Source organism: Schistocerca nitens, chromosome 1 (genome assembly GCF_023898315.1).
Source record: "Schistocerca nitens isolate TAMUIC-IGC-003100 chromosome 1, iqSchNite1.1, whole genome shotgun sequence".
In the NCBI taxonomy this organism is placed as follows: Eukaryota; Metazoa; Arthropoda; class Insecta; order Orthoptera; family Acrididae; genus Schistocerca; species Schistocerca nitens.
The window spans coordinates 1,060,359,292-1,060,385,538 of NC_064614.1; the positions used below are offsets into that span (position 1 = coordinate 1,060,359,292).

At 37.9% G+C, this 26,247-nt stretch overlaps 1 protein-coding gene across 1 annotated transcript in view; it reads right to left on the reverse strand.

Annotated features, from left to right (window-relative positions):
* Positions 1 to 434: 434 nt before the first annotated feature.
* Positions 435 to 26,247, reverse strand: part of LOC126197869 (ras-related protein Rab-37-like) — a 359,311-nt gene continuing 333,498 nt past the window's right edge. Inside the window, exons 6-7 of the mRNA XM_049934672.1 lie at positions 15,086 to 15,227; positions 435 to 992 (exon numbers count right to left, since the gene is read on the reverse strand). Coding sequence (XP_049790629.1) covers positions 884 to 992; positions 15,086 to 15,227 — 251 coding nt within the window. The 3' untranslated portion in view covers positions 435 to 883. The remainder of the gene's footprint in view (positions 993 to 15,085; positions 15,228 to 26,247) is intronic.

A 26,247-nucleotide genomic window follows, 5' to 3' on the forward strand; every position in this document is an offset into this window, starting at 1 on the left:
CACTGAGCCATCAGAAGTTTTATTTTTAAAATAATTCATGGAATCAGTAGTTTAAATAACACCCCAAAGTAGTACTCCTATTGTCTTTAACAAAATGAGGATAAATAGGAGTATAGTTACAAATAAAAGATTCATCTGAACTGAAATGAATTAAAAACTGAATTGTGTCGAGGGCTTGTATTTAAAAAACTCATTAATGTTGAAATAAGCTTAATTGCTTGGATGTGTTTCCCACTAAGCTGAATAGCTTATCAAAAATACTCAGTACAGTTATTCACTATGAAAGAAGAAGCACTCATTTGAAAGTTGTTTTAGTTAAATGACCCTGCAGAATTTCAAACATTATTCTAGTGGGACAAAATTGGTCCAATTTTAGTGATGTTAATGAAGTATTATAGGCATAAAAATAGTTTTATTAAACAGAATGAGACTATTTTCTGTAACTAAGCATTACATTCTATGATGAAAACAAATGTTACTGATATGTTAAACAGATTGTTCCAATCTCTGTATCTTTTATTTTCATATCAATAGTTCTACACAAAAGAATGTGCTGGAGTGTAGCAGCATTACCTTGGCAAAATGTAACTGGAGGCATCCATTGCCAGTGTTCAAGATTTTAGTTTTAATTTCTTCCATGGAAAATGTACCCAATTATCAATGTCAGTGACATTATATTTGCATAGAGTACACTAGTGTTTTTTTGGCTTGGTAACTTACAATGTTGCAACGAACTAATAAAATCACCTGAATGAAGGCTATTCTTAATATATCATTGTGTCTTAAGTATTCGGATCTGTTGTAGATGACACAGCAGTCCATGTGCAACACGCTAGCAGGTACAAAACATTCTTAACACAGCAGAGACGACAGTCCTGAAAGCTCATGTGTTGCAAGGTGGACATGAGCCACGCTGTGCCTGTTCTCGCACATACTCTTGTACGTTGAACTTGTTGGCATCTGAATTCCCACTCTTGCGTGACTTCAGCTCCCTGAAAACAGTAATTTCAGTTGACAGGTATTTCAAAATGATATTGCTGTATATAAAATCTTTATTTATGCATCTGCAGTTCACAGGTTTAACACTGATGAATAAGAATATGGAAACTTATGGGATTTCTGAGTTATCAGTTCAGCTGTAAAAATGCAGTTATTTCCTAAACTTACAGATCAGTTAGGTTTCAAGAAGAAAGTTAAGTACCTATACAACATTTATACAATGCAGCAATTTTCAGTTTTGTTAATGGATACATTTTCATGAACAGAATTGAGATAAGATAATGAGAGGTGGCTCATCAGAATGTGCTTCAAAGCCATGTGCGAAATTTTTAGTATTTTCACACAAATTATTGGTGTTCTTGTTGAATTTTAGCAGAAGGAGGTTAAAGTTAAGGCACTGCATTTTACACCCCTCCTTCCATCTCTATCATCGAGATCCTCAACACAACATTTCACTGACAAGTACTTATCACAGTCACTGACACTATTCAATAACTCATCTGCCATGTGCCTCTCCTAAAAGTTGTCAGGTGCCTTTTCTCTGGTGTTGCAGCAGATATTTGTGATTTCATTTTTGCATTGTATAGCTTGAGTCATTCCAAACAAATGCTACTCATCATATCTTTCATGCAGAAAGTGTTAGTTTGTTTCCCATTATAACTGAATTAATTTTTAAAGCAGAATTTTGTGTGTCCATTTGATAGAGTGGTCCCAAATTAGCCTAGTGTGATGTTTCTTTTTTTCAGGATTTGTTAACAGGAACAGTAAAACAAGTATACCCTATACTCCAGCAGCGAGAATGTGGGAATGGCCTGTACTGACTGCTACTCCAACATGCAGCAGTGCTGCTTAGTCACTCCTGAAGTGGTGGTTATTCTTCACATTTAAATGTCCCTGTTAATACATATCAATAAATGCATATCACTCTAGAATAATTTGGGACTGCTCTATTGAATGGATACATAAAATTCCACTTTAAAAATGATTTTTTTGTAATGGGAAACAAATTGATGGTTTCTACTGACATTGGGCATCACATGAGAGGTAGAATGAGTAGCATTTGTTTGGGCTGATGCACTCTACACATTGCTAAAATGAAATTGTAATTACACTCCGAAACACCAGGTAAAGTTTGTCTGATCACTCTTAGGATGGACACCCTGTATATTACCTAAGTGTGAAATAACAGTTTCACGATCAGAAATGGTCACTGCTACCAAGCATACTGCATCGTGACTCATAGAAGATAGATGACGATGTGATATCAGTTACGGATGAGAGTCAGAGATAAAGACTTAATGCAGGAAATAAAGATGAATATTTGGGGTTTATGTCTGTAGTGCTCAGAGTTAATTATTTCATTTAAGGAAAGATTATGGCTCAAGGTGCATTATCTTAATAAAAAAAGTCAAGCTGATACAGGAGGAATGGTGCTAGGTTTCATATCCCTGGATCCTGGATCTTGACCTCTTCCCCTGTCCTCCCCCCCCCCCCCCCTCCCTCCTCTCCCACACACAAATCTTATAATGAAACCATGAGTTTATGAATACCATTCAACACAAATACCAAACTGAATTAGATATATTTGTGTGACACATAGAAATAAAACATGTCTAGTTTGGCTGACAACAGACATGATATCAATGTAAGTATAAATTTACCACTTCAAGTAAAATTTCCAACTGTCTATTGAATGGCAGATTAAAAGTTTCTTTAAATTCATTCACAACACCTTCAAGGAGGTTTGAAACTAGTTCCCAAGAATAGATCAAAGAAAGCTTAGAGTGTACATAGTGTACAAGCTTGTCATTGGCATATTATTGTTGGAAGCTAGTTTTAAAGGATCAGCTCAGTAAATCTGATTACATTTTTCCTTATTCATTTGACGTATTGCGCATGTAGGGATTATGAACTGTGCTTTACGAGACATGGATCAAGAGGCTGACATATGAATGAATACTTTATTTTAATATTAGTTTTGGCCTTACCAGATAACTTGTATGTAAGCATTGTACAGAACATATAAATCCTGCCAAGGGCATTCATACCCGTGAGTAATTGGGGGGGGGGGGGGCGGCCTTCGACCCCTCCACCTCTAGCTCTCAGGGAAAAGAAAAAATATTGTGCAGTCAGATTTTTTTCCCCAAGATAATGATGTAAATCTTCCATTTAAGATCATACACAGAATTTTCAGTTGAATTACCTCTGCTATGCACCACAATTTATAGCAATTGCCTTGGGTAGAAAGCTACGTGCAGTGGCTGGAAAAAATTGTTGCCATTCCAACATTCAAAAGGTGAACCAATACTTTATTGAGAAGGATCATAACATTTTGGCTCATTGGTGTATGTTTACATGGTATGCAAGGGAGAGGCCTTTTATGCAATAAAAGTTTAGTTGTTCTATCGGAATTTTAGTATATGTACAATCAAAGACCTAAGTGAAAGGCCAACAGGGCAGTTTTTGTTATTTGATTGAATTGGAATTGAGAATAGAAGATTATATATTGCCTTCTCACTAGAGAAGCTTCTACAGAAGTCAAACAAAGCTGTTAAAAGGTTATTCTCAGAAATATGATTCAGTGTTCTGTTCTGAGTTACTTTCTCACAAAGTTTTGGGATCACAGGAAGGAAGGAGATCATTCTATAGCCAGAAGTCAGTTGCTTATGTCTACTTTTGTTTATTGGTGTTACCACTGCATACATAAGTCTTTTGGGAAAAACACATTGACACATCAACTGTTAACAAATGTAACTGAAGGGTGTCACTGCAGTCAGCACACAAATTAAGTACTCTGACTGAGATGCCATAACATCCAGAAGGGTTACTATATTTTAGTGACCACATGATTTTTTAGATATCTCTAACAGATGAGTTAGCAAGACTGATGTATAGTCAGTGCGTATGCCATGTCCATCCAAGCAAGTTTATTCTTTCATCTTTTGGTGGATCTTTTTTTCCTGTGTTTGAAGCTACTGTCAGAAAGAAATTCATTGTATTTGGTAGCCAATGATTTCAATTTCATATCACCTGTCACACTGCTGCTGTCATATGGGAGTTGAATTCATTTGCCTTTCCAAGTTTTTTTGTGTCATCCCTAATAATCCTTCAAATTGTCCTGCATTTGTTCTCAAAATTTTGATTTTTTTGTGCATAGTACATAGTTTTTTGCCTTTTTGATGAGGTGCTAAGGAATTTTGTGGAACTGCATGTTGTTCATTATTACATATTGATTACAGATAGTCCTTTGCATTAAAAAAACTCTCTCCTGCTAGCACAACATATTTTTATTCTAAATGTTAGCCATTCTTTTTTGGAGCCTCAAGTGTAAATGTCACAAGTCCATTGTAAAATGAAACTTGATTCTAGGAGCTCTAAGAATATTTGTAACAAAGAAATAAATTTCACTTGTATTATGAGTCCTTGGTAAACTTCTTCCCATTGTTCACCCTGTAAACTGTGTAACTGACTAATCATTCATCATGTGGAACCTTCATTTGCCTTTCTTAATTGAACATGGATTGTTGGGAATGCTTTCTGCTGCCATTTGACCACTACAGACAAAAACCATTTATTGTGGTGCACTCACCAATTTGATTAAAGACAGTATGATTCAAAAATAAATTATAAACTGATGTTTCATTATGATATTTTATTCTTGTTTTGAATCTTACTTTGAGGATCAAACAACAGTTGGATATTTGTAACCTTATGTGCTCTTAATCAGTTAACTGAGAAGATATCTATATTGAAATCTCCACATACAATCATTTGCCAGTTACTTCTAAAAAGTCTTATCAGTACCCTCTATTTGATTAATTCCTGTTGGTGGCCTATATTATTAGAACTGCTGTCTTGTATGTTTGCAAGTGCATTGCTGAAGTTCTTCACTCAAATAGCTGCTCAGCATAGGTCTATGGCCGGGGATTTTATTCCACTTTTAGTATATATAAACATATTATACTACAGTAATGCGATACTAACTTACATTCTTCTAGGTGCATCTGTTCTGTTACTGTGGCTTTCAAATGATGTGCTGTTATTTATAAAATGTATGTGGAAATATCTTCAGATTTTACAAAGTCTTGTTTTTATATGAGAAACTAATATGTCTTATTGTAAAAGCTTCTCTTGCTTTGAATAAAAACTCCAAATTATTATGGTTGTTAACTGTTATACTGTCCAAGCTGCTGTTTTCTGTTTTTCCATTTATTCTTGCACCTTAAGTTATTTGGTAGCTCTTACTTTTTGAAACATTTACCCTGGCAAAGGCCTAGTGAAAATATTGGAAATAAAAGGGATTAGGTATGCAGTTGTTCTGGTTATATTGAATGCTGTGCAAAATCAGTTGTGCAAGTAACATCTCACCAGAAATGCTGAGATGCAGACCATGTGTAGTGCAGTTGTGTGAAGGGTGACACATCAGTCACAACTATGTGTGATTGCCCCAGTTTGTTGAGTGACTGATGAAGCTCTGCATTTTAACATTCAATGCAAATGTCACTCCAGGCTTCATCAAATTATTCAAAGAGTGAAACAGTCTCACATTTGTGTGAGAGACATTTCCGGTTTAGATTAGATTAGATTTACTTTCGTTCCAATTGATCCACAGTGAGGAGGTCATCCAGGATGTAGAACATGTCAGAAAAACAATAATACATGACAAATATTTGCAACTAAAACAACTAAGCTAATGGACCTTCCACAGGTCCCAAGTGGAATGATAGTCAATTTTTTTTAATGGACATTATATGAAAGGATCACTTTACAATACTTATTTAATAAGATCACATTAATGCATCGAATTTTAAAAAAAATGTTTTTTTTATTTATAAGGTAATAAACCTATAATAGAACTACTACAACACTTTTTTACAGTGAACATATTATTGCACTGAAATGGTGCAGAAGTTAGATTGTAAACACACACACACACACACACACACACACACACACACACACACACACACACAGGGGGAGAGAGAGAGAGAGAGAGAGATGGCTCTACTGAGAAATTCATCAATGGAGTTGACCACAAATATATCCTATAAGCATCTCTTAAACTGAATTTCATTGGTTGTTAAGCTTTTTATGGCTGCTGGCAAGTTATTGAAAATGTGTGTTCCTGAATAATGCACACCTTTCTGTAAAAGAGTAAGCGACTTTAAAACCTTGTGAAGATTATTCTTATTTCTAGTATTGATTCCATGAACTGAGCTGTTGGTCTGAAAAAGTGATATATATTTAATGACAAATTTCATTAAGGAATGAATACACTGCTGGCCATTAAATCTGGTATACCAAGAAGAAATGCAGATGATAAACGGGTATTCATTGGACAAATATATTATACTAGAACTTACATGTGATTACATTTTCACGCAATCTGGGTGCATAGATCCTGAGAAATCAGTACCCAAAACAACCACCTTTGGCCGTAATAACAGCTTTGATACACCTAGGCACTGAGTCAAACAGAGCTAGGATGGCGTGCGCAGGTACAGCTGCCCATGCAGCTTCAACAAGATACCACAGTTCATAAAGAGTAGTGATTGGCATATTGTGACGAGCCAGTTGGTTGGCCACCATTGACCAGACATTTTCAATTAGTGAGAGATCTGGAGAATGTGCTGGCAAGAGCAGCAGTCGAACATTTTCTGTATCCAGAAAGGCCCGTACAGGACCTGCAACATGCACGACTGCATTATCCTGCTGAAATGTACGGTTTCACAGGGATCGAATGAAGGTTAGAGCCACAGGTCATAACACATCTGAAATGTGCCATCCACTGTTCAAAGTGCCATCAATGCGAACAATAGGTGACCGAGACGTGTAACCAATGGCACCCCATACCATCGCGCTGGGTGATATGCCAGTATGGTGTTGATGAATACACACTTCCAATGTGCGTTCACTGCGATGTCACCAAACATGGATGCGATCATCATGGTGCTGTAACCGGAACCTGGATTCATCCGAAAAAAAAGACGTTTTGCCATTCGTGCACCCAAGTTCGTCGCTGAGTACACCATCGCAGGCACTCCTGTCTGTGATGCAGCGTCAGTGGTAACCGCAGCCATGGTCTCACAGCTGATAGTCCATGCTGCTGCAAACATAGTTGAACTGTTTGTGAAGATGGTTGTTGTCTTGCAAACGTCCCCATCTGTTGACTCAAGGATCGAGACGTGGCTGCACGATCTGTTACAGCCATGTGGATAAGATGCCTGTCATCTCGACTGCTAGTGATATGAGGCCATTGGGATCCAGCACGGCATTCCGTATTACCCTCCTGAACCCACCGATTCCATATTCTGCTAACAGTCATTGGATCTCGACCAATGCAAGCAGCAATGTCACGATACGATAAACTGCAATCACAATAGGCTTCAATCCGACCTTTATCAAAGTCGGAAACGTGATGGTACGCATTTATCCTCCTTACAAGAGGCATCACGACAATGTTTCACCAGGCAACACTGATCAACTGCTGTCTGCATATGAGAAATCAGTTGGAAACTTTCCTCATGTCAGTATGTTGTAGGTGTTGCCACTGGTGCCAACCTTGTGTGAATGCTCTGAAAAGCTAATCATTTGCATATCATAGCATCCTCTTCCTGTCGGTTGAATTTTGCGTCTGTAGCACATCATCTTCATGGTGTAGCAATTTTAATGGCCAGTAATGTATATTGGGAAGCAGTAGTTAGTATTCCTCATTCCCTAAACAGGCCACTGCAGGATGTTCTTGAGTACACACTACATATAACTCTTATTAAATGTTTTTTTGCCTGGAAAACTTCAGCTTGACTTGATGAATTACCCAGAAAATAATTCCATATGACATTATGAAGTGAAAGTAAGCGTAGTATTCCAGCTTTTTCATTTTCATATCCCCTATGTCTGACAGAATTTGCATTGCAAATAGAGATTTGTTTAGGTGCTTCAGCAGTTCTATGGTATGCACCTCCCAGCTGAATTTATTAAAGCTGTAATCCAAAAATTTAACACTGTCCACTTCCTCTATCTGCTTGTCATCATATGTTAGGCATATACTCGTGGGACACCCCTTACAAGTTCTGAACTGCATGTAGTTCATTTTTTCAAAGTTTAGTGACAACGAATTGGCTACGAACCAGTGATTAATGTCCACAAATATTTTATTAGCCAATCTTTCTAAAACTACTCTTGATTTGCTGTTTATTGCACAATGTTTGTATCGTCGGCAAACAAAAGAAACGTCGCATCTGGTAATGTTACTGATGAAAGGTCATTGATATATACAAGAAAAAGTAAAAGCCCTAAGATGGAACCTTATGGGACCCCACATATAATTATTCCCATATGGATGATGCCTGATACTTAATACATGTCTCTTTCCTAATAACACTCTTTGTTTCCTGCCAGAGATATAAGATTTGAACCAATTTGCAGCATTTCCTGTTACAGGATAACACTCTAATTTACTTAAAAGGATATTGTGATTTACACAGTCAAATGCCTTTGACTGATCACAAAATATACCAGTTTCCTGCAATTTTTTGTCTAATGAATTAAGTATGTTTTCACTTTAAGTGTAGATGGCCTTCTCAATATCAGAACTCCAGAAATCAGAACTGCAACTTTGACTGTATGTTATTTGTGATAAGATGATTATAAAGCCAGTTGTATGTTACTTTTTCTAAAATTTTTGAGAATGTTGGCAAAAGTGAAATTGGATGGAAATTTGATGCTATTTCTTCTTAAACAGTGGCTTAACTTCAACATATTTCAACCAATCAGGAAATATTCCACTGATAAAGAACTGGTTACACAGATAGTTTAATATGCTACTTAACTCAGAATCACATTCTGTAATTACCTTTGTTGATTTTTTGTGATACCCACTAGATGTTTTTGATTTTAAAGATTCTATGATGGACGTTACTTCTGCTGGGGTCGAATTCATAATATGGAAGTTACTAGGAATGTCTGGTCTGAAGTATCCCATCATAGTATCTACAGAACCTAACAACCCCACTTTTCAGTAACAGTTATAAAATGTTTGTCAAAAAGTTCTGCAACACTACACACATCTGTCACCAATGTATCATTTACTCTTAATGCTATTTGCCCATCTTCATGTCTGGTTCTACTTGTCTCCTCCTTCACTATATCCCTTTTTTTTTTTTTTTTTTTTTTGTTAAATGATTTTGCTTTGATGTATGTATTACAGTCTTTAATATTTTGCAGTATTTCTTGTAATCTGCTATAGCATCAACATCAGAACTGTTTCGGATTGACAGATAGTTTTCTGTTTGTTTTACGAGATACCTCTATTCCTTGAGTTATTCATAGCTGCTTTTTAGACTTTGCTCTAACTTTGGTTAGTTTTGGGGGAAAACAGTGTTAAAATAAGGTAAGCACTTTATTAGTAAATGTGTTATATTTTTCACTCATGCCATGAGCACTGTAAACATCACTCCAGTGAATGTCCCTGAGGAGTGTCCTAAAATAATCAATTTTTAGCTTATTGATTACCCTCTTGAGTTCAGATTTAACAGGTTTTATATCCTGTTCAGTGTTAACATTTAACCAAAGGAATTGCATGTCATGGTCTAAGAGGCCATAGACTACTGGTTTTGTAATATAATTTTGTTCATTGAACTTTACTATAAATATATTATAAATGGCTATTTGTGAGCAATTGCCTACCCTAGTTGGGAACTTTACAGTTAGAATTAAGTTGAATGATAGTGTTACTAACTCAATTAAGTTCTTATTGGGAGAATCTTTAAGGAAATCTACATTGAAGTTACCAGCAACCACTATTTCTTTGTTTTTGGTTATTAAGTGGGCCAGTACAGCTTCAAGGTGGTTTACGAACAGATTAAAGTACACTTAATAGTATGAAGAATTTTTTGTGGAATTCTACTTCTGTTGCTCATACATCCATATGCTGTTGTAGGCAAAATTATGGATGTCTATGTTCTTAAATTTATGACAGTTCCTGATGAATATGGCAGCTCCTCCTTTCTCCATTACTGCTAACCTAAATCCTGTAACACTTAAAAGTTCTATACCAGTGGTCACATGATGTTCAGAGAGGCAGATTATGTTAGCTGGGTTTGAGGACTCTGATACACCTATTCACATAATTAATTCATTAACTTTATTTCTCAGTCCTTGAATATTTTGATGCAATAAAGGTGAGTTAAAAATGGGTAGAGTTGAAATTTCTGCTGATTGATGAAAACTCTTAAGCAGCAGTTGTTTATGCTGATGTAATAAGCTAGAATTATGTTTTTTGGTTTCTTTCTCAAACTGAAGGTTTGTCTCAGTCCTAATCCCTCTTAAAACTTGTTTTCTTTCTATCCACCCTACCCTAAAAAAGGGTCTTTTCTAAACCCTATAACCACTGGTATTTTATCACTCATTACAGTGCCTCCGGCCTTTAACTTTCCTGCTATTTTTCCAGCCATTTTACCCTGCCCTTTCCTGTTGAGGTGAAGGCCATGCCTGGTATAATCCCAACTATTGAGAGAATCAACAGGAACCACACCAATGTGTGACCCTGCACCCAACATAAGCAGCCATTCCAAATCCAAATCAACTCTCCTAACAGAAGAGTTCAAATGAGATCGGTCATGGCGCCCAAGAACAGATACAGACTCAACACTAATATGCTTCAATGCTGATGCAATCTTTGCCAGGCTGCACTCTATACTGTACCCAGAATCTCTGCCAATACTATTACCTGGCCCACACATTATAACCACACTATATACCTTAGTGAAATCTTTGCAAAGTGATCCTAAATCCTCTGTCACCTGCTCCAGGCCAACACTAAGTTTGCAAAAATTGGTGACCTAGTATTCTGATCGTAGTTCATCCTGTAAAAGTTGGCCAACACCTCTTCCATGGCAACTACCTAACAACAACACGTTATTTCTCTTTACTGATTTCCCTACATTCTTACTTTTCAATTTGCTGTTGAAAGTTTGTTGTGCCCTGTCTACACCTGCAACTGCTTGAGGCTCACAAGCTTCTAACTGAAGCAATAGGTCAAATCTATTTTCCACATTCACTAAGAAGTTGTGAGACAAAGTTCTACACCTGTTCCTCCTGTTGCCACTTCCCGCCTCTCTTTACCCTTCTCTCTCCTTAACCTGTCAAGATCTCACCTGGCCATCCTGAAGGGTGGCAATTTCCTCTCCTGTTCTAGTATCTTCCTATTTCTACTACATATAATACAAAACCACTGATGAGTCTCATTTACTACCCTTGCTCTCACACCACTACAGTCACCCACATGGAAAAAACTACAGCACCCGTTCGCTAATGAAAATAATTAATACATATTATATTACCATGATTTTCTTCCCTGGACCACTCTATAACATTGTTAAAAAATACATCTTGATTTTTTCATTAAAAATATCTTTTACTCAAGTCTTCAGCCACATACCAGTGTGTCACATACATTGCACACATCTCGCCCTCCTTCTCTCCTTGTCCATCTCCTCCTCCTCCTCCTCCTCCTCCTCCTCCTCCTCTCTGTGCATCTCTTCTTCCATATGCTACAGTGTAAACTAACTTCCAGGTTCATTTTGGTGTGCCATGGTTGGTAACATGTTGATGAGTCCAGTCATTTCAGAAGAGGGAACAACAGGACAGAATTACCATGCTTGCATTTTTGGAAAATACATTTGTTGAGCAGCTTGGGCATGTTCCTTTGGTCACACAAGACTACAATGTGCAACCAGTATGATAGAGGCCCTTGACATTTTACCATACAAGCAAGAGAACATCTCAAGTGCACTCACACTAATAACTGGATTTGTTGTGGTATTACACTTAACTGGTCACTAAGGTGGCCAGAGCTTACACCATTAGATTTTTGTTTATGAGCATCAATGAAATCTAAAGTGTACAAATGAAAGGTGAATACAAGAGATGAACTGCTTTGTCACATGGATGCTGCTGCCCTCATTTAGCAATGCTCAGAGACACTCAGACAAGCAACACAACATTTTCTCCCTAGAGGGCACAAATGTACTGAAGCTGATGGTAGCAAATTCAAGAATTTATTGTGAACTGCACAATAGCTGTACTGTGACTTTTACAATAATCCTTAGTGGTGAATTTGTTAAAAATATATGTTTTTCAATTGACCCTTAGCAAAATGAATGTTGTAATGTTTACTAACTGTTGTATACATGTAAACCTGACAACATATTGAAGAATATAGAAAATAAGTAACATTTTACATTAAAAGTGCTCTGTGTTGGAAACCGTTTGGAATAGGCATATGACTGTATGAAGCTTTTACTTCAAATGATCATTACTGTCATATTGCTGACCATTCCTTCTGGGACACAGTATATGAGGTGTGGAATGACGGGACTGATGCAGTCACAGAATAAGTATGTGTGTGCACAAGAATGAATAACCAACAGATGTGAAGCATGAGGCCTTCTCATTTTAATGCAGCATTTCTTGTATCTGTAGACAAATCAGTGTGGTCTTTATTTAAGAGCTGTTGTTCTGTTTTGCCTGAAAACTAATAAGTGTAATAATAGAGCAAGAATTATCATAAAGTTTCTCATGAACCTTGGAAAAACTGCCACTGAAACCTATCTTTCAGTAAAGAAGTGTGTGGTGAAGACTGTTTGTCATGTGTGTGATTTTTAGAGTGGTTCAAGCATTTTCAAGATGTCTGAGATGATGTTGAAGATGACTCACATTTTGGATGCTCTTCAACATTAAAAACAGACGAAAATATTGAAAAAGTAGGTAATCTGATTTAATCTGACCATTGGTTGAGTATTCAATTAGTTGCTGAAACTGCAGGAATGACAAAGAATGTTAAGGCAAATTTTACCTAAGCAATTTAACATGAAAAAAGTTTGTGCAAAACTGGTGCCAAAAATTCTCACAATCAAAGAGAAATAAGCTCATGAAAATGTTTGTACTGACATTTTGACTACCACTGAAAATGATCGTAATTTCTTGGAAAGAGTAACATGTGAGAAATCTTGGTTTTTCACTTATGATCCAGAAACTAAGCATCTATCCATGCACTAGAAGGGCCCAGCTTCAGCAAGAGCAAAAAAAGCTTGAATGAGCAATTCAAGATTTAAAGTGATGATCTCTCCTTGACATTAAAGCTCTTGTCTGAAGAACACAACATAGCACTTACTCCCACCAGATTAAAATCATTTTGTTGCACTTCACCACACAGTCACCTTCCCCATGTCATTTACAGTAGCAGGAACCAGACCCTGGAATGATGTCTGTCTTTATGGAATCAGATGAAAAACTGCTTCATAATAAAAGATTTATTTGTTCAATCATGACCAGTTTTGGGTCATTAGAAGCCCATCTTCAAGTGAAACAAGACTGCAATAGGAAGATGGAGTAACTATAATAAAAGATCATAAACTACTCAACACTTCTTTAGCTGTAATAATAGGAAGTCAACAAGTGTTAAGTGGCCAGAATGAGATTTTCACTCTGCAGCGGAGTGTGCGCTGATATGAAACTTCCTGGCAGATTAAAACTGTGTGCTGGACAGAGACTCGAACTTGGGACCTTTGCCTTTCGCGGGCAAGTGCTCTACCAACTGAGCTACCCAAGCATGACTCACGCCCTGTCTTCACAGCTTTACTTCTGCCAGTACCTCGTCTCCTACCTTCTAAACTTTACAGAAGCTCTCCTGCGAACCTTGCAGAACTAGCACTCCTGAAAGAAAGGATATTGTGGAGACATGGCTTAGCCACAACCTTGGGGTATGTTTGCAGAATGAGATTGTCACTCTGCAGTGTGAGTCGTGCTTGGGTAGCTCAGTTGGTAGAGCACTTTCCCGTGAAAGTCAAAGGTCCCGAGTTCAAGTCTTGGTCTGGCACATAGTTTTAATCTGCCAGGAAGTTTCATATTAGCGCACACTCCACTGAAGAGTGAAAATCTCATTCTGGAAACATCCCCCAAGGCTGTGACTAAACCATGTCTCCGCAATATCATTTCTTTCAGGAGTGGTAGTTCTGCAAGGTTCACAGGAGAGCTTCTGTAAAGTTTGGAAGGTATGAGACGCGGTACTGGCAGAAGTAAAGCTGTGAGGATGGGGCATGAGTCATGCTTGGGTAGCTCAGTTGGTAGAGCACTTGCCTATGAAAGGCAAAGGTCCCAAGTTCGAGTCTCTGTCCAGCACACAGTTTTAATCTGCCAGGAAGTTTCAAGTGTTAAGTGGTTTACGATCTTTTATCATAGTTTCTCCAACTTCCCAATGAAGTCTTGTTTCACTTGAAGATGGGTTTCTAATCACTCGAAATCAGCCATAATTGAACAAAAAAATTTTGTATCTGAAGCAGTTTTTTTGTCTGATTCCATGATGCTCAGTTGCAGATGCCCTGTCAACCAAATTTTCTGTCACTATTTCAGAGAGCTGAATAACACCTCAAGTTTCAAAAGATAGCTAGTTTCATATTTATGAAAACAACAGTAACATCTGACTTTGTTCTTAATGCACCCCTTATGCGATAACAACTAGGACCACCTCATTCCACAAAGCCCCTAATTGGTACAGTCTATCTGGATTTCTCCATCCCTCCCTTTTCTCCAGAGCTTGCTGTCTCATAAAATCTCACTTCCATACATCCATAAATGCATTTTGTTTCTTCCACTGACTGTTGTTATCATTTTTGCTGTGAGCTCTTAAGCCAGAAAAAATTATTCCAAATGGAAAAAGATAAATTTAAATCTTGCTTCAAATCATTTTAATTCTTTTCCAATATTTCATTTCTCTGCACAACATCAAAATTATCATCATTCTTTGAGTAACCATGATGTAAAAAGTAATACATGTGTAAAACCTGGAACAAAGTATCTTACAGAAAGCTGATACATTATATGGGTAGAAAGTGAGGCAGGTGAATGCAGTGCAGTAACGAAGTAAGAAGCAAGTACAGTTTATGGTTCCTCCTTCCACCCCAATCATGTCGCAGATATGACTTACATTCAACAAGATTGTTATGTTTAAAGAAAACTCTTGGAAACTGTTATTGGTAAGTTCTGCACTCTTTCAGCCACTACATACAAATATGGAACAACCTACCTGGCAACAGCCAGGAAGCTGAGTTCTACATTGAGGCCAGTCTTAGCGGAGGTTTCCATGAAGGCAACATTGTACTCTCGTGCTAGCCGCTCACCATCCTCCTTCCTCACCAACCGATCAGAGCCGCAATCTGCCTTGTTGCCTGAAAGTGGACACCAAGGAGTACAGAATTAGGATAGTATTCTACCAAAATTCACACAGAGTATACAAAAATTCATTTACAGTATAAGTTTCACGAGCATTTAGAGTCTTAGAGTGGATGTGTTACTGAAGATGAGGTTGTTAGTGAAAGGTAGTTTAGTGGTGAGCAATGGGGTGGGGGAGGGGGCAGGGGAGCCAGGGATTGGGGGGGGGGGGGTTGGTGGGATCTAATGTAAAGAGAACATAGGCTCTCAAAATTTCAACAGTAAATCTCTCTGATACTTAGGGCCATATGTAGAAGGTGACAGAATTGACCATCATGGAGGATGTGGGCTAAAAAGAAATGGTTTAAGAATTAACTGGTAGGGGTATATGAGTTCACCTATCCCTTGTGTTACTAACTTATACTTACAAGGACAAAGCTTTCTCTCAGCCCACAACTGTAAAGATACATTGTTGTCACAGTGTCATTTTACTCATGTAACACCACAACGAAAGGACCGAGACTACTAAGTAGACATCTCTCACTGACATTGTTTACGTAATAACAGTGCATTATTTGATTCACACAACTCACTCATGTTTACTAATATTGTTTGTTGCTACTTCGCTACAGTGTTGTAGGATCTCAAAGGTCAGTAGGCTGATGCTGAAGCTAATCAGCTCTCCCCCCCTCTCCTCCCCCCCCTCTCTCTCTCTCTCTCTCTCTCTCTCTCTCTCTCTCTCTCTCCCCCCCCCCCCTCCCTCTCCTATTAATCATACCCAGTAAAAGCTTGAGACTGATGAGAAATAGACAAGAATCAATTCAATGGGCATTTTGTAAGCCACTTATTTTTTGAATAAATTGCTTTTTCTGAAGATTTTTCCAATGAATCTCAACCTGGTATCTGTTCTGTTTGCAATATATTTCGTGTAGCCGGCCAGCACTTGGCACAGCTGCTCTGCACATCTGTCTTGATCAATAACATAACACGATTTTATACATAACTTTAGGCAACACCTCAATGTTGCAGTTCTATAGATGACTAACGTTTTCTTCTGAAGCTGTTTGTGCTTCACCATAAATAGAATATAATAGAATAGAACAAAACAGAATAGAAGTTTATTGTCTCATAACATAAAATTTCAAGCCATTGACTTAAAGTGCAGGAGACTCGTCAAAACACAAAAACTGGTTTACACTATTACATATAATACCAGTAATATAATATACAGTACTGAATAATTACTTAATTAAGCAATTTATAATTTTTATTTGAAGTAACAAACTTTTAAAGATTAACAGTCCTAAGTACTTGCTCTCTCCTGCTCAAATTTTCAGGTTGTCATTTATGAATTCTTCTACTGAATAGTAACATTTCTGCACTAATTTATCATATAAGGATTTTTAAGTGTTTCTAAATTTATGATGAGCAATTCTCTTCCTTTCACTTTGTTATAAATTTTCATATCCATATAATGTGGAGTTTGAGCATAAAGTTTTAAGCAATGGGTGGGCAGCATTTCTGGTGTTGAAAATGATTTGCTACAAATAAATTAGGGTTACTGTGTACAAAGATAATCAGCTCATATATGCATAGTGAGGGAACACTTAATATACTTAGATTTTTTAGGAGTAGGTGACAGAGGCAATTCTAGAAGTCGGTCAAGCGGGGCTCTAATGGGGGGAGGGGCTTTGGGGGAATGGAATATCACTTAACAAAAGGAGAGTTGGGGTCCTCCACTGACAAACTGGTAAAATTTGGTGTTGCTTAAAGTAGTTTTTGGTAACTGTTTTGGAGTTCAGGGTAAAAACATGTGTATTATTAAATAATAAGATGCCCATTTTAAGTTAAATGATATTTATTGGTTTAGATAGTAAGCTATTTGCTGCTCTTATTCTTTTGTTAAAATGTGTTTGAAATACATTACAACCTATATTGCTGCTTAATTATTTAAAAAAAGATTGAATCTGTTGGAGTACTGTATTCACTGATTTATGAACTCATTTTATCCCATGTAATATGATACTCCATTGGGGGGGGGGGGGGCACTATGAGTTTGTAAATCAGTGATACCACCCCTGGTGGGCAACACAATTTTCTTTGCCCTACATTGTGCATATTTCTAGTGGTGGTTTTCTGAAGTTTTCGTATTCAACACATGTGATTTGAGTTACCCCAAAATACAATTCCATACCTCATTACTGACTCAAAGTAGCTGTTAAATACTACTTTTCTTATGCCCATACTGGTAGCATTGTACAATATTCTCATTGCAAATGCTAGGCTATTTAACTTATTTCCAATGCACTGTATATGTGATCCCATCATAGATTTTTATCTAGTTGCATTCCTAGGAATGAGCATATGTAAGTGTTGCCAACTGTGGGAAAAGGGCATTCTGTGATTCTCAGACTTGACTTCCTGGATAGGTATCATGCAAAAATTAATTTTGCACAGTACACAGCTGAATTTAGTGGGAACTTGTTTCCAGTGAGCCCAATAGCTATAAATGTATGATGAGATAAACGAAATTATTCAGGTAGTGAAGGGAGACGAAAATTCAATAGTCTTGGGTGACAGGAATTTGAGAGTAGGAAAAGGGAGAGAAGGAAACATAATAGGTGAATATGGATTGGGTATAAGGAATGAAAGAGGAAGCCGCCTGGTAGAATTTTGCACAGAGCATAACTTAATCACAGCTAACACTTGGTTCAAGAATCATAAAAGAAGGCTGTATACATGGAAGAATCCTGGATATACTAGAAGGTATCAGATAGATTATATAATGGTAAGACAGAGATTTAGGAACCAGGTTTGAAATTGTAAGACATTTCCAGGGGCAGATGTGGACTCTGACCACACGCTATTGGTTATGAATTGTACATTAAAGTTGAAGAAACTGCAAAAGGTGGAAATTTAAGGAGATGGGACCTGGATAAACTGAAAGAACCAGAGGTTGTACAGAGTTTCAGGGAGAGCATACAGGAACAATTGACAGGAATTGGGGAAAGAAATACAGTAGAAGAAGAATGGGTAGCTCTGAGGGATGAAGTAGTGAGGGCAGCAGAGGATCAAGTAGGTAAAAAGACGAGGGCTAGTAGAAATCCTTGGGTAACAGAAGAAATATTGAATCTAATTGATGAAAGGAGAAAATGTAAAAATGCAGTAAATGAAGCAGGCAAAAAGGAATACAAACGTCTCAAAAATAAGATCGACAGGAAGTGCAAAATGGTTAAACACGGATGGCTAGAGGACAAATGTAACGATGTAGAGGCTTATCTCACTAGGGGTAAGATAGATACTGCCTACAGGAAAATTAAAGAGACCTTTGGAGAGAAGAGAACCACTTGTATGAATATCAAGACCTCAGATGGCAACCCAGTTCTAAGCAAAGAAGGGAAGGCAGAAAGGTGGAAGGAGTATATAGAGGGTTTATACAAGGGCGATGTACTTGAGGACAATATTATGGAAATGGAAGAGGATGTAGATGAAGATGAAATGGGAGATAAGATACTGCGTGAAGAGTTTGACAGAGCACTGAAAGACCTGAGTCGAAACAAAGCCCTGGGAGTAGACAACATTTCATTAGAACTACTGACGGCCTTGGGAGAGCCAGTCCTGAGAAAACTCTACCATCTGGTGAGCAAGATGTACGAGACAGGTGAAATACCCTCAGACTTCAAGAAGAATTTAATAATTCCAATCCCAAAGAAAGCAGATGTTGAAAAATGTGAAAATCACCGAACTATCAGTTTAATAAGACACAGCTGCAAAATATTAACGTGAATTCTTTACAGACGAATGGAAAAACTGGTAGAAGCCGACCTCAGGGATGATCAGTTTGGATTCCGTAGAAATGATGGAACCCATTAGGCAATACCGACCTTACAACTTATCTTAGAAGAAAGATTAAGGAAAGGCAAACCTACGTTTCTAGCATTTGTTGACTTAGAGAAAGCTTTTGACAATGTTGACTGGAATACCCTCTTTCAAATTCTAAAGGTGGCAGGGGTAAAATACAGGGAGTGAAAGGCTATTTACAATTTGTACAGAAACCAGATGGCAGTTATAAGAGTCGAGGGGCATGAAAGGGAAGCAGCAGTTGGGAAGGGAGTGAGGCAGGGTTATAGCCTCTCCCCGATGTTATTCAATCTGTATATTGAACAAGCAGTAAAAGAAACAAAAGAAAAATTCAGAGTAGGAATTAAAATCCATGGAGAAGAAATAAAAACTTTGAGGTTTGCTGATGACATTGTAATTCTGTCAGAGGCAGCAAAGGACTTAGAAGAGCAGTTGAACGGAATGGACAGTGTCTTGAAAGGAGGATATTAAGATGAACATCAACAAAAGCAAAACGAGGATAATGGAATGTAGTCGAAATAAGTCGGGAGATGCTGAGGATATTAGATTAGGAAACGAGACACTTAAAGTATTAAAGGAGTTTTGCTATTTGGGGAGCAAAATAACTGATGATGGTCGAAGTAGAGAGGATATAAAATGTAGACTGGCAATGGCAAGGAAAGCGGTTCTGAAGAAGAGAAATTTGTTAACATCGAGTATAGATTTAAGTGTCAGGAAGTCATTTCTGAAAGTATTTGTATGGAGTGTAGCCACATATGGAAGTGAAACATGGACGATAAATAGTTTGGACAAGAAGAGAATAGAAGCTTTCAAAATGCAGTGCTACAGGAGAATGCTGAAGATTAGATGGGTAGATCACATCACTCATGAGGAGGTATTGAATAGAATTGGGGAGAAGAGGGGTTTGTGGCACAAATTGACAAGAGAAAGGGACCGGTTGGTAGGACATATTCTGAGGCATCAAGGGATCACAAATTTAGCATTGGAGGGCAGTGTGGAGGGTAAAAATCGTAGAGGGAGACCAAGAGATGAATAGACTAAGCAGATTCAGAAGGATGTAGGATGCAGTAAGTACTGGGAGATGAAGAAGCTTGCACAGGATAGAGTAGCATGGAGAGCTGCATCAAACCAGTCTCAGGACTGAAGACCACAACAACAACAACAACAGTTCAGATGGTCCACTACCAGCATCTTTTATCACACAGCAGTTCACACCAACATGCGATACTCCACCAGCATAGAGGAAACCATACTGATTAGTGAAACACCTACAGACACTAGTAAATGGATTTATAGATCAACAATTCCATTAGCCTGTGCTCAGTAAATACTGTTATTCTACTCAAGAAGTCACCTGACAGCACTTGAAAATTTCAACTTCTTTATGACTACCATTACTTGAATACATGAACCACAACAGATGCATATACAATCCCAAACAACACAGCTACATTAGACAACTTAGAAAGATGTAAATATTCTTCAACAATTGATCTTAAAAGTTGTTATCACCAGCTGGAAGTGTTTTCCAAAGATACACCTGGAACAGCTTTCACATCTTAAGGTTATTACTGATACTGATGAATGCCGTTTGGACTGAAAAATGGTCCAGCTACATTTAAACACCTATTAGATGGGATACTTCATGAATTAAAACCAAGAATCTGTATGATATATCTTGACAATATTATTATGTATTTGAGAACTATGGAAGATAATGTCAAATGATTGGATGAACTATTTAGAGATTAAGAGCAGCACACTGTACACTTCTGTACACTTAGCGTGAAGTAAAGCCATTTTGCTCAGACACAACTAAGTTATCTTGGACATATCACTCAAGAGAGAGTGAGGACAGAGTCTCAGTGTAATTCTGCTGCATGTGATTTTTTGATGCCACAAACTACTAAACAAAAACAGCCATTATTGGATTATGCAATTATTATCTAAAGTTCATGAACAGATTCTGTGCACAGCCATTAATTAAGTTGCTATGAAAAGGTGTAAGTTTTCACTAGGAAGATAGCAGTTTTACAAGTAGCAGACAGAAGTCAGGCAGATTCAATAAAGGGACAGTCAGCTGATAGTGAGTGTCAGTTGTCTTGAATACAACCTCAATAGAAAAGCAAGAAGGCTTGCTATGCAGATCTACAAACTGTAGATCTCATATTGCAGTCCCTGCAGTGCTGAGAATGGAAGTAATATGTCAAGCACATAACCACATCTTATCATGTCATGAAGGAAAAGAACAAGCAATAGACATGTAGCTGAAAGATATTGGTGGAAAAGGCATCATGGTGACATAGAACAATATACACTAGGATTGGTTGTTTTAGGACTTTTTAACAGAACTCAAGTGAGTAATAAATATGTCCTTATGATGTTAGCTCATTTTTCAAGACTTTAGATATGATAGTGATCCCACATCAGAAGGTGAGTATGTTAGCACAGGTCATGGTAAACAACTGGTTACTGAAATTCGGCATGCCAGAAACCATTATTATGGACCAGGTAACTAACTTGGTAGCTGATCTAATGAAACAATTATGTCACTTATTGAAAATTAAGAAGTTACATACCAGGTCATTCCATCCTCAAACAAATGGATGGACAGAAGAGTTCATCACACTTTTTTAGAAATATTAAGCCATTATTTAAATGCACAGCATTCCAATTGGGGAATACATTTACATTTTGTCATCAGTGCACATAATTCTAAGCCATATGAGGTAATATATGGGCAAAAAATGCTGCCACCATATGATTTAGTACAACCTAAACTGGGACACCAGGGTTAACTAGTGAAAAATTTTGCAAAAAAAATTGAGAGAAATTTGGCAAAGAATACAGTTGGCCAGCACAAAAGCTTTACAGAATCAAGAACATATTGCACAGCAGACAAGTAAACTGCTAGAATAGAAAATAAGACAATGGGTATTACTAGCTTATCCGTACGTTCCAAAGTGCAAAACAAAAAAGTTTTAAATGAAATATCATCAAGCTATTGTAAGGAGTATATAGAGGGTCTATACAAGGGCGATGTACTTGAGGATAATATTATGGAAATGGAAGAGGATGTAGATGAAGATGAAATGGGAGATACGATACTGCGTGAAGAGTTTGACAGAGCACTGAAAGACCTGAGTCGAAACAAGGCCCCTGGAGTAGACAACATTCCACTAGAACTACTGATGGCCTCGGGAGAGCCAGTCATGACAAAACTCTACCATCTAGTGAGCACGATGTATGAGACAGGTGAAATACCACAGACTTCAAGAAGAATATAATAATTCCAATCCCAAAGAAAGCAGGTGTTGACAGATGTGAAAATTACCGAACTATCAGTTTAATAAGTCACAGCTGCAAAATACTTACGCGAATTCTTTACAGACGAATGGAAAAACTGGTAGAAGCCGACCTCGGGGAAGATCAGTTTGGATTCCGTAGAAATGTTGGAACACGTGAGGCAATACTGACCTTACGACTTATCTTGGAAGAAAGATTAAGAAAAGGCAAACCTACGTTTCTAGCATTTTTAGACTTAGAGAAAGCTTTTGACAATGTTGACTGGAATACTCTCTTTCAAATTCTAAAGGTGGCAGAGGTAAAATACAAGGAGCGAAAGGCTATTTACAATTTGTACAGAAACCAGATGGCAGTTATGAGTCGAGGGACATGAAAGGGCAACAGTGGTTGGGAAGGGAGTAAGACAGGGTTATAGCCTCTCCCCGATGTTATTCAATCTGTATATTGAGCAAGCAGTAAAGGAAACAAAAGAAAAATTCAGAGTAGGTATTAAAATCCATGGAGAAGAAATAAAAACTTTGAGGTTCGCCGATGACATTGTAATTCTGTCAGAGACAGCAAAGGACTTGGAAGAGCAGTTGAATGGAATGGACAGTGTCTTGAAAGGAGGATATAAGATGAACATCAACAAAAGCAAAATGAGGATAATGGAATGAAGTCGAATTAAGTCAGGTGATGCTGATGGAATTAGATTAGGAAATGAGACACTTAAAGTGGTAAAGGAGTTTTGCTATTTGGGGAGCAAAATAACTGGTGATGGTCAAAGTAGAGAGGATATAAAATGTAGACTGGCAATGGCAAGGAAAGCGTTTCTGAAGAAGAGAAATTTGTTAACATCGAGTATAGATTTAAGTGTCAGGAAGTCATTTCTGAAAGTATTTGTATGGAGTGTAGCCATGTATGGAAGTGAAACATGGACGATAAATAGTTTGGACAAGAAGAGAATAGAAGCTTTCGAAATGTGGTGCTACAGCAGAATGCTGAAGATTACATGGGTAGATCACATAACTAATGAGGAAGTACTGAATAGGATTGGGGAGAAGAGAAGTTTGTGGCACAACTTGACCAGAAGACGGGATCGGTTGGTAGGACATGTTCTGAGGCATCAAGGGATCACCAATTTAGTATTGGAGGGCAGCGTGGAGGGTAAAAATCGTAGAGGGAGACCAAGAGATGAATACACTAAGCAGATTCAGAAGGATGTAGGTTGCAGTAGGTACTGGGAGATGAAGAAGCTTGCACAGGATAGAGTAGCATAGAGAGCTGCATCAAACCAGTCTCAGGACTGAAGACCACAACAACAACAACAACATTATAATGACTTAATCAGTCAATGTATAATTACAATTACTAACTCAGAATCCATAGTGCATGTAAGTGGAGTTAAACTTTCTGCACGTCAGACTGATGCATTGCCACAGATTCCTTCAACATTGGGTAGTGGGCGGTGGGCGGGGGGGCGGGGGGGGAGTTTAGTCTTAATTTTGTTCACTTCTCGTGTTCTGTTCTTATTGGGGAGAGGATTGATGATCATTCCATTTCTCTTGGGAATTAAAACTCTCATATGAGGAATGAAGACTCATCTACATCTACATCTACATGGATACTCTGCAAATCACATTTAAAGGCCTGGCAGAGGGTTCATTGAACCACCTTCACAATTCTCTATCATTACAATCTTGTAAAGCGCTCATAAAGAATGAACACCTACATCTTTTTGTTCGAGCTCTGATTTCCCTTATTTTGTTGTGGTGATTGTTTCTCCCTCTGCAGATCAATGTCAACAGAATATTTTTGCATTTGGAGGAGAAAGTTGGTGATTGGAATTTCGCAATGAAAAATGCCTTTCTTAAAAGGCCCAAATCCTGTATCATTTCTGTGACACTCTCTCCCATATTTTGTGATAATACAAGGCATGCTTCCCTTCTCTGAACTTTTTCAACGTACTCTGTCAGTCCTTTCCGGTAAGTATCCCACACCGTGCAGCAGTATTTTAAGAGAGGACGAGCAAGTGTAGTGTAGGCAGTCTCCTTAGTAGATCTGTTACATTTTCTAAGTGTCCTGCCAATAAAATGCAGTCTTTGGTCAGCCTTCCCCACAACATTTTCTATGTGTTCCTCCAGTTGCAACAGTTAACAGAAAAAGTACCACGAATGCTAATACATAAAAAAGGAAGGTTGGTTAGTCACAGGAGGGAAGCTGTGTTTGGAACATTGGATAATGCTGTGCCATGCATTCATACAGTGTGGTCAGTGCACATAAGATGCGATCACCAGCTTCTCGAGCACTATGTGGCAATGCTCCAAAGGCAGCAGCATGGCATACTTCAAAGTGGTCACAGTGGGGGCACCACAAGAATGCAGCAGTCATACTGCTGTAGTCGAGGGGGCTAATTAGGTTGCAGCCCCATGTGCTTAAGTCACATCATCACAGCCTGGAAGGGGAGTCATCTGGTCGGCCTCCTGTAGTATGGAGTAGGTATCCTCTCAGTCCCGAAACTGTTACTGTGATAGTGTTTACAGGAGATGATCTTTAGCTATGGACCTGGACATGAATGATTGAACTTTTTGTTTCACTTTGTATTCAGAATAAATCTTCTGAGTTGTAATTAATTCTGACTTTCCATTTGGTAGCTTGTACCTGGCACACAACATATAATGAAGATAACCAGTAAGAATATAGCTTTATTATATCACATATCTGATGTAAGGGTGAGTAGTGATCAAGTTGGATTGTATATAAAAATTCAGTTTTCAGTAGTAGGCAGAAAGGCGCAATAGCAGTGTTACATAGTACATCCATATCCAACAAATAAATACGTCATGTGGCACCATGGTTTGGTGCAAGTCTTTCTCCTTCTTGCCACTTCAGTGACTTGCATGTTATTAAGCACAACAGCACCTGGTTTTGCCAAACAGTCACCCATTGAAGTACTACCCAGGCCCAAAGTTGAGCTGGCTGCTGTAGTCAAGCAGCTCTATGCACTTCAGTCTGGAACCACACTGCTGCTACAGTCGCAGATTCGAATCTTGCCTCAGGCATGGATGTTTGTGATGTCCCTAGGTTAGTTAGGTTTAAGTAGTTCTAAGTGTAGGGGACTGATGACCTCAGATGTTAAGTCCCATAGTGCTTAGAGCCATTTGAACCCAATGTTGCTTAACTTTGGTGATTGGGTGGGAACTGGTGTTATTAACATGGCAAGGCCATTGGCTTCCAGATCTGATTAAATGGAATATACATGGGAAATGGATACAGACACAAACTCATGAAGGATTATTAGTTTCTAGATGGAGAGACATTCATGTCATTCTGTCTGAAGCAGATTCAAAAGATTGTATTAGGGAAAATATTGTTATTTGCCCAAAATACCACTAAACTGGAGATCCCTGGATTTACTTGATATTTACACCTGAAACGCTAATTAACACTTGATATAAAAATGGTAAACCAAATGGGATACTGAAACTTCGAGTGCAGGACAATAGATTGTCGATTAATTGAACTAGATGAAACTTCCTGGCAGAGTGAAAATCTCATGATTGAACTAGACGCTAAACAGCAGGAGGACAATTTTCATCTTCCAGCTACCAACTAGGGCACAACAACGTGTACAGGTCAATGCATATAGTATTGGGCAGATGAACCACCACACATATTACCTATCTAAACAAAACATAACTTTTATTCATGATACCTTAGATTACAATTTACTACAATCAGTAGATGAATAATTAACTTCAGAAAAAGGACAAATTTTAGTCAATAAAATAATGCAACCCTTGATACAATATCATCAGAAATGTAGACAAACTATAATTATTTTCGTGTTTCAATGACAAGAATAATCATGGTTCTAATGTTCATTTGTGC